Below are 10380 nucleotides of genomic sequence, written 5' to 3'. Positions count from 1 at the left end.
TGCCCCTAACTTGCCAGGGTTCGAATCCTGATCTCACCCGGTTTACCGGCTCCTCGCTGTCGTGCCGTCTGACGGGCGTAGGGGTCGGGTTTTATCCGGTGAATCCCTCAATAGATGGACCGCTAGGGCTTCGTCCGTCCGAACTAGTGGCCGGCTCAGGCTACCTTTAGAAAATGAGGATCTCGTACGAAGTACCCGGCGTTCTTAGTTTAGTTGGCCGTTAAAAAAAAATTTTTAGTAAAAGCCATAACTCACATATTTTATCTCTCATACTTTATTTCTGATAACACCACGAGTGTATAAGGTGGTATCAACGATAAGCAAACTATACAACAACCAAACTCCCACGAAAACTATTAGAAGAAAAAGAAAAAAGAAAAAAGAAAAAACCCAACATAAAACACACAAAGCGTACGTAGTGATCCATTTAAAAACATCTCAAAGAACACGTACTGCTTTACGTCCACCACCTTATATCCCGCCGGTTCCTGTGTGATGGCCGGTGGTAGTGGTTGTGTAGGTATGAGTCCCAGTGCCAGTTCCCATGGTTCCGGAACCGGCCGCCCCCTGGGCGGCATTGTGCTCTTTCGTGGCTTGCTTTTCATACTCGGCCTCGTGTTTCCTCTCTTCTTTCTTCTCTCTAGCCATTTCCTTTTGCATAGGGTCATGAGCAGTCATCTTCTCACCCTATATTATTCAAGAACAAATACCCAAAGGTTATTTGTCCGCAAAACAACATTGTTAAATAGCCAGAATATTTAACCAATGAAAGCTTCAACAAAAACAATAGTGGTTTTTTAATTCAAGTTCTAAGGTAGTAAAATATCAAATATGTATACTTTTCATAATACAATTATGAATGTTTATGGTTCGTTTCTGGACAACATATATGAACAGAACCAAAAACTGAAAATTCGGTTTCCTAGCTTTTTTAACGTTAGGTCTTGAAATTTTTCACCCAAAAATCATGAATTAGTAAATCTTCCTATTTTTTTTGAAAATAAAGAGATATAATTACAATAGAGACAAAGAAACAGGTAAACGGACAATAAGCTACACCACACCTTTTTTAAATGACAAATTTGATCTTACTGATACTGAAACAAAGTTATCTTTCTATTAACTAATAATTACTTGATTATTATATAGTATTTATTATAGTTCATATTTATGATAGAAACAAAATTTCATAAAATTCAATTAGGATTCAGGTATACAAAATTAATATAACTAAACCGTTAGTTTTGATCCATGATTTTAAGATAAACAAACAACATATATATACCTTCTCTTGGAGAGTTGCTTTGGTCTTCTCCATTCCGGCCTTAGCAGACGCCGCCATGTTCGAGACCGACTCCTTGACGGAGCCCGCAGCGTTTTTGCCTGATTGCATTTTGTTTCACTTTCAAAAGGTTTGTCTGATCGATTAACTGGATGGTTAAGTGAAAAACTAAGCTGCTTAGGTAATGCATTAAATAGCTATGGTTGGTTGTAAAGGTTGATGCCACGTGGTTGGAGGATGCTACGTGGTTACAGCATTACGTGCCACCGAGTTCCTTTTGGACAGATGGTGCAATAGCAAAAGATGGTGGCAAATAACCCCATGTTAGGATATACATTACCCTCGAAGATATACATATAACTTTATTTTCTATAGTTCGATATTCAACAACAAAAAGTCGTTATTTTAATTTAAAAATATAACAGTTTGGCTTACAAACATCAGTCCCTGAACATCCATACAAAACATGCTATTTTTCTTAACTGAAATAACAGCAATACCATACTTAAAATATTAATGATAAACAGAATACATTTACATTTTTATGTTTTTATGATGCAACTTTTTTTTCCTAAATATTAACAGTATGAAATTTAATGCTATAATCAATTAGGAGTGAGCAAATGAATTTATCTATTATGAAACGGGTATACCTGACCCAAACCAAAACCTAAGAACACTATAACAAAAAGAGTTTTTTAGTACGCATAAAAGCGTCCTAAAATGTTATATTATAGGACCTTTCATTTAATAGGACCACCGAGAAAAGCGTTTCATGTAAAGGGGTCGTAATAAGTCTCGGAACTCAAAAAGCGTCCTGATATCCCAAATAAGATTATGAAACCAATTTTATGGTCGCATAAAATATTCATTAACAACCCAAAAAGCGTCCCAATAAAAAAAATATTAGGACACTTTTACAATGTTTTAACATATGATTACCTATCTTTAATCTTTTGATACACATACAAGCGTCCTTAAAATTAATTTATAAAACCCTTATGGTGCAACATTATATGTACTTTAGTACCAAGAAAAAAGTCCTGATATCACAAATAAGATTATGAAACCAATTTTATGGTCGCATAATATATTCATTAACATCCTAAAAAGTGTCCCCATAAAAACATATTATGACACTTTTACAATGTATTGACATGTGCTTACCTAATCACTAGTACAAAAAAAGTGAGCAAATATGACGTTTTTCAATCAAATATGGCGGCAAATCAATCGCCTTAAAAGACAAATAAAAACATAGATAGAACAGAAATAGCTAGAATAGCTAAAGCATCCATCTTTACCATTAGTCTAAATTATTCATTTTTTAACATACATATTATAAAAGCATTCAGTTTAACACAAATAAAAACAATTATCCAAAAACCTCCATGACTTCATGCAACCACCTTTATCTGCCACAAATTTGAGCCACCCCGTCATTTCTCCAGTTCCCTCAAATAATTCTTCAATATCGGTCTCCCAATATTATGTGCAATCAATGACTATCCGATTAATCCATATGTCTTGGCCACTTATTAGATAGTCAACTTGTCCTACCTGCATGTTACCACCACAATAGATAATTAGTCAAAACCTAGTGAGGGCCGATACCCTGTATATACGATATTCAACTATAAAACAAAATTATATATTATAAAATTAAAGTATATCAATTTCATCCCCAAGGCACAATCTCCATTTAGTTGTTTAAAGCCCGACTTTGATCTTCTTATGTCTTCTTCCTTCATTCGAGCTCGACACTAAGCCTTTTCACCTGCAAATAGCCATTGTAACTTAGAATAACAATACACTATAAAACAAACCATAAATATAATAATACACCAACATAATAAAACGTCATTACTCCCCGCTTATAAGTTGTAATTCACACAACCCCATTCAAAAGCATGTAATAGTAAAACACGCATATTTGCACATATGGATCACAACATATATGTCTCCGTAGTTCTGCATACAAACCCCAAACCAAGATATCACTCACTTCAACTCATGTAATTTAATATGAACACCTTGAAGGTTACAACCATATACAATTCCACGCATTCTTGGTTATTTCCTAATAATGTTGCAAATACTTTAAAGTCTCTTGTTTAAGAAAAACAGATCTGCGCAGCTGTAGTATTTAAGTATTTTCGCCCACTTATGGTAGGTATTTTGTTTTAAGCTAAAAATCTGAGAAAGTAGACTCACATAGCTTTCCATCGATATATAATGCGCCCCGAACGAATGTTCGATTAATTTACTATGAATATTTTAAAACCATTTAAAATTTGGAAATAAGCTGAAATTCCAGCATCTAGGCACTCAACCCATTATTAGTTTGCATTCCATCTTTTTGATTTTAAACCCCCAAAACCCCGTCAAAACAATACGTTATTGTTATGTTTTACCATATTCAACAATTTGTATTAAACCACCTTAATTGTAATAATTTTTAATCAATACGACCCAAACTCATTCATTATTATAATTTACTCCTTGTAATAACATATAGTTAACAGACACGTCACAACATGATACCTCAACTAATACTCGGTCATGCATAAAAATTGCATAAAATATATAAGATTGTAATAATAATTTACATGGTATAAAACTAGCTACAATCCACTAGTTTCACCCAACAAAAACATACATGCGGTGGCCACACACACACACATACACATAAAACAAACATCAAACATACAAACTTCCAAGCATAGATAGTAAAAATAACATGAACTATGCAATATCATTTAAATGCTTCAAAAGGATAAAATAGTCATAAAACGTGTATGCTAGCCCAAAACGTAAAAAATTAAAAGCGGCATCTTGAAACTCACCTGATATGGTTCAGATAAACATCACAACTGGATCCTCTAGCTAATCATTCATTATCCATAAGCCTGTCAAGTTAACGCACACAACAATCACTAACTTGACCGAAATGACTCGTTTATCCTACGAGACGTCCTAACGTGATTGGATTGACCCAAAGAGACACCCAATAATCATAACCATCTACATCAGCCCTTGGAGTCCTTAAAATTACCCAAAAATCCCTTTCCAACAACACACCACCAACGGTTCCCAAACTATGCCCGTTTTACGTTAATTGAGTCGAATTCATGCGTTAACGAACCGATTAACCAACTACCAACCAAACCAGCCCCAATTTGAGAATATTTGACTTAATTACAGCATATTCATCAATATTTAACCACCCAAGTCGGTGGGGGTTTGAAATCTCATCAATTTCCACATTAATTCACAATTAACCGATTTTACGCGCTCTTTCAAAACGATTAAGGTATCATCAACCAAACCAGCCCCTATAGCCAAAAAAATAATTTTCCCACTGCTCATACACTAACACGAGACCCCTCAAACTGACCGGGTTAACCATTCCTTCAAATAATACTCGAAAGACAACAATTAACGATTTCAACCTTTAAGAACCCTAGAAATCGGTTTTTATCAACTGACCTATTAAAACAACTCCAATGACCATGAAATTTTAGTATGATTTACTAGACATACCTGGGGATCTTTTGACACCAAAACCTTCAAATTTTGACCTCGAGAAGCGTGCCAAACGAATGTAATCCGAATATGTCCCTAGTTCAAGAAGTGGCTTAATTAACCATCTTAACGACCGAGATAATGGAATTAAAGATCATGAGAGTGTATTAGACACCTTGAACGACCTCTACAAGTTTGGAATTGAATTAAATCATTCAAAAACTAAGGGTTTGGTGATGAAGAAAGTTGTGGCCAGAAGATGGGGGTATAGGGAAGGGTTTCTGATAAAATATTAGGTTTAAAAATGTTACGATTTAGTCCCCGCACTTTGCAAACTTAGTTCCATGTTCCCAACCTGATTATAATGCCTCTTAGACATGCCATGGGTCCCCAAGAATTTTTGGGATGTTACACAAGTGTCAACATAAATTATGCTACGATGAAATTCTAGCAAATAAGCGTACTATAAAACTGATGTTTTATAACTCATATATAAAGTTTCCTATTACGGTGTATTAAAATAACACCAAAATGGTTAAACATTATGTAAAGGTTAAAATTATAAGACCCAAGTGTCAAGTGTCATATTAAGTTATGTTATAATAAAACTCTAGCGAATAAGCGTCCTATAAAACATATGTTTTATGACTACAATATCAAGTGTCCTATTACGGTGTATTATAATAATACCATAATGATTAAGCGTCCTATAAAGGTTAAAGTTATAAGATTCAAGTGTCAAGTGTCCTGTTAAGTTATGTTATAATAAAACTCTAGCGAATAAACGTCCTATAAACCAGATGCTTTATGACTAAAATATCAAATGTCCTATTACAGTGTATTGTAATAACACCACAATGATTATACATCTTATAAAGGTTAAAGTTATATGACCATAGTGTAAAATGTCCTATTAAGTTATGTTCTTATATGACTTCGACTAGAAAGGGTCCTATAACAGCGAACATTTATGACTTAATTACAGAGCGTACTATTAAGTTATGTTATAATAAGACCTCCAGTGATGAAGTGTCCTATTACATTACCACATAATGGGACACCAACAACTACATGTCTTATAGATTACTTTATTAGGATTTACATTTTAAGTGTCTTATTAAGTTATATGATAATACGACCCCAAAGAATCATCCATCCTATTAACTAAATTTTTAGGACACCGGTTCTGTAGTGTATATTGCAAAAGAACCCTAAATGTTCATTGGTCCTATTAAATAGATTTTAGGACCCTATTTTACAAGCGTCCCACACAAAAGGTCCTAAAAAGCCCTTTTTATTGTAGTGGAAGGTGTAGTTTTAAAAGAACCATGGACTGGGCTGGGATTCATTTCGGGTGTCTTGTAACCTCGTTCGATTATTTGGGTAGTGTTCGGAGATGAAAACTATTGAATGATTTGGTGTTGTTCACGAAGAGATTATTGAAATTTCAGTCTTTTTACATGCCTATATTCATATACACCATGACAGTTATAAGATTAGATGTGATTCATGTATAAGTAATCTATTCCTAAAAATTCATAAGCTTGTATTGTACCATAGCTTATATTCCAGGTCGGAAAATAGTTTATTTTTCGGTCTTGGCTAACAAAACCTTTTTGAATAACATTTTACATTTTTTTATGGATATGCAAAAAAAGGTTACAAAACAAAACCTGGTTTTGGCACTTTTTTAGAACTATGATCGGTACACTTTTTATGTATCATAGTTCGTATTAATTATTTTATCGATATGCTTATATAATATGATACTTTGGTCTTTGGGTTGTTTTGTTTTATTTTTTATTTTCATTTTTTGGTTTTAAGATGAAACTTAGTTAAAATGACTAAATGAGATTATCTATGACAAAACAGAACAAATGGATGGCAAGAAAAGATAAATACCGAGCTCAAATTACGTAGTAAAAATATCAACAGAGTTAAACTACAAATGGGCTGAATATTTTGGGTTAATTTGAACTAAGGTGTGCTGGACTTAATTGTTTATCTGCCATCATTATTAGTGGGCTGGATGAATGGCCGAAAGCCCACGAAAATAAAAGGAGGCAGTTTCGACTTTCGATGGGATCAGCCCTGGCCAGTACTAGTAGCCTAATAACATAATTATAGAAAAGTGACAATTTTAATTGGTATATATCTTTGTGACAATTGATTGATTTTGTTAATCGTAAGACCAATTCATGTTGATTTTCCGATGGAGTCATTCCACACACTATATATCAATATACGTTACGTCAATGTAACTAACTGAATACTAAAAATAAATGTTAATAAGTTCCAGTTTTACTTGAGTGATAATTATGTTTAAACATTTCAACTAGAGCTAAACACATGCATATCATCTATATCTGTTTTGGTGTGATTGATTTATATGTTGGTTCAACAGACTATTATAATACGCTACCCGATTATGTTGGATACATTATAGTTACAAAAATGTTTTAGAACCCTATAAATAAACAGTGTCTCACAATTTTAAGCACCAATCTTGTAGCTTTATCTCACAAATTTCAAATTATAACTTATATGGATTACTCGTCAAGTTTCAATGATGAGGCTTTTGATACGAAGGTGTGTGATTTGGGAATACACGCTACGATATTTTGGTATCGTTGCTTAAAGTTCATGATGCAGCATGGTCAAGTGTTGATCGTACCTAGACATAATAAAGCAACGCACGAACAGCTCGTGCCCCCATTATTTCACTAATAGACAAACTTCCTAATAGTTAAATCTTAAAGAACATGCTAATGACAAAAAAATAAAAAACACCAAGCTTCCTAGGTATTCCATATTTCCATTAAGTTAAACCTGCCGGTAAGGCTTATTACAAAAAGAAAATGGTGCAATATCTGTAAGGCTTTTATGTGCAATTGCTCTGAAGAAGTAGCATGCACAAATTTATTACCAAACTCTATATTAAAGTTGGAATCATCCCATATAAGTAGCAATTGGTTCATAACACAAAGAAACTTTACTCTTAAAATTATAAAAGCTGAAGTCTAAGGTTTATGCATCCACTGTATCCAATGCATAATCGTAAATAAATTTTATGTTCTTTAACCATTTGCCAGATGATTTTCACATGTTGTTGGCTCAATGTATATGACGCTTTTAGCGAGAATGTATAACTAGGCATGAAACTGTATTTATACAAGTAAATCTTCACCTATTTTTCCATGTGTTTTAAGTTTTGACATTCGGAATAATTAAGTTCATCTAATACAAAGAACTATCTCCAATGAGATACATTTACCTTTCTACATACCATTTAACGTTATATCTAAAGTCCATAAACAATCATTATATCAATAAACTCAGAGCTAAGACATTCGCGGATGTCAACCTTTCTATTAATCGGTACTCTATGTGTGAACGATGTCCATATTAGACTTAATATCAATCATATACACATATATACAATTTCAAAGAAAGATTAGTATATATTAGATTAAGGATTAGTACCAAACTTATTACTAATCACATAAACATATATATACACATTATTAGAGATTAGCAACAATTATATACATGCCAACGAGTATTTAAATTAAAGAGAAAAAAGATAGAAAACAATCTACAACTGGGTTAGTTATAGTTGAGAGTGGGTTGTTCACAAGCTGAGACGTACTGAGGGAGGGCTTGCTCATTGCTTGGCTCGTTACAAAACGAACCAAGCCTATCGGCTCAAAGTTGAAACGGGCCAAAATTAAGCGAACATTCTCCTAACATTTTTCGAGCGGTATTGAGCAAGTTTCTAAGCATTACTTTTTCTTTCTCTTTAACGTTTTTATACGAAACAAGTTTGAAGTTGAATGTAATGTACATGATTATAAATTAGTAGCCTTTAAAAAAACTAGTGGTATCTTGCAAATTTTTAATTTTTATAGAATTGATGTGTGAAGTTGGATATAAACAATTACTCCATAGTTAAAGAATAATTATGTATATAATTAAATATGTACAAATATATAATTTGTCATTATAACTATCTTGAATATTAATATCGAATATAACAGTTTTTTAATTATTAAGTATATTTAAAGTACTTGAAAAATTCAAAAATAAAAATAATTATATTTAATATTCAACATTTCAATATTCAAGATAATTATAAAAACAAATTATATATTTATTCATACATAATTAAATATAAAATAAATAAAAATAATTCGAGTTGAACCGAACCGAGCAGACCTTTGCTCATTGCTTGGCTCATTTACAAACTGAAACCGAGCGGAGCGACTCATTGACAATAATCGAAAAAGGGAATTATCCCCAAGCGTTGTTTAAGCAATTGTTAGCATGAGGTTAACTCCTTTATTCAACGTATTCTAAAGTATTGACCTAAGTTATGGACAACATCTTCGACCGTATGTGTAATGTCCCTCGATAATCACCAACAACTTAGCAACTACTCCTAATACTATGAGTCTATGACCACTAAGTTGTTCTTAAAAACATAAGTGTTAACGTATTGTTTCGATGGATTGTTTCATGTGTTCACGTGTTGTTTCACTTTCAGACTATAACAAGTCACATTGTGTTAGAATAAATCATTTAGGTGTTAAGGGCAAAGGTTAGACCACTAGTCCACTAAGTGGGCTGTAATGGATGTGTTGTTTTACACTGTAATAAGTTACATATATCAAAACAAATCATTTTGGTATTTTTTTCGTGTGTTATCACAGGTTCACTAAGTGGCCCTTCATAGGTCGTGTCATGTGTTAATGTGTTGTTATACCATATAACAAGTCGCAATGTGTAAGAGAAAATAATTTAGGTATTAATGGCATATGTAATATCGCAAGTCCACTAATTATTTCATTCATAAGCCGTGGCATTTGTTGATGTGTTATGCTAATTACCTATAAATATAAATGGTTTGTATCAACTAATTAACCTAACATCTAAGTATTTTCCTATCATAAAAGTATAAAGTACTGCTCCTGCCTATTTAGTTGTTTAGACATGTTTATAGCATCTTATGACTATTTAACAAATTGAGTACTAGTCATAAATATTGTAACCTTCTTATCAACCTTTAAGTCCTTTATTCATTTTAATTGAAATTTTAATTATCCAATTGGTATGTTATTAACAATTAACATAAATTACAATTGTATCTATATTACTTTAAAAAGAAAAGTCTTAAATAAAATTATTGTATCAAAATCACTATAGGGTAATTTGAAATGTACTTGTGATGGTTTGGTGTTGGGGCCGGCCATGCCGGCTGCCTGACACACGACCCTCGTGTGTGCCGTGCAAACATAACACCATTCAAAAATGGACTTAAATATTTATAATTAGATATAGAACTAATGTTTGAGTTAAATGTTTTTAATTTTTTGTACTAAACTTTATACTAAACACTTGTGTAACATAAAAAATAAACATGTATAAAAAGATTCTCCAATTAGTTAAATATGGAATAAAGACTCACAGGTTGAATACGTTTAACTGCAAAGAAAAATTAATTCTTTCGAAACTAAGGGGTGCATTTGAAAAATTGTTGACACTCGCATTACAAATTAAAAATTACGACTATCGTA

The 10380-nt window shown here is 32.6% G+C and overlaps 1 protein-coding gene across 1 annotated transcript; it reads right to left on the bottom strand.

Moving 5' to 3' along the window:
• Nucleotides 1-255: 255 nt before the first annotated feature.
• LOC143584655 (11 kDa late embryogenesis abundant protein-like) lies at nucleotides 256-1443 on the bottom strand. Its single transcript, XM_077066662.1, has 2 exons — nucleotides 1286-1443; nucleotides 256-687 (listed from the first exon to the last, which is right to left on the bottom strand). The coding sequence occupies exons 1-2, from the start codon at nucleotides 1391-1393 to the stop codon at nucleotides 472-474; spliced, it is 324 nt and encodes a 107-aa protein (XP_076922777.1). The 5' UTR covers nucleotides 1394-1443; the 3' UTR covers nucleotides 256-471.
• Between the last annotated feature and the right edge of the window lie 8937 nt (nucleotides 1444-10380).

This window comes from Bidens hawaiensis, unplaced genomic scaffold (genome assembly GCF_021521415.1).
Source record: "Bidens hawaiensis isolate Kalapana, Puna unplaced genomic scaffold, B.hawaiensis_p1.1 tig00033216_1, whole genome shotgun sequence".
Classification (NCBI taxonomy): Eukaryota; Viridiplantae; Streptophyta; class Magnoliopsida; order Asterales; family Asteraceae; genus Bidens; species Bidens hawaiensis.
The sequence above is the reverse complement of the archived record's forward strand: the minus strand, read 5'-3'. Positions and strand labels throughout refer to the sequence as shown.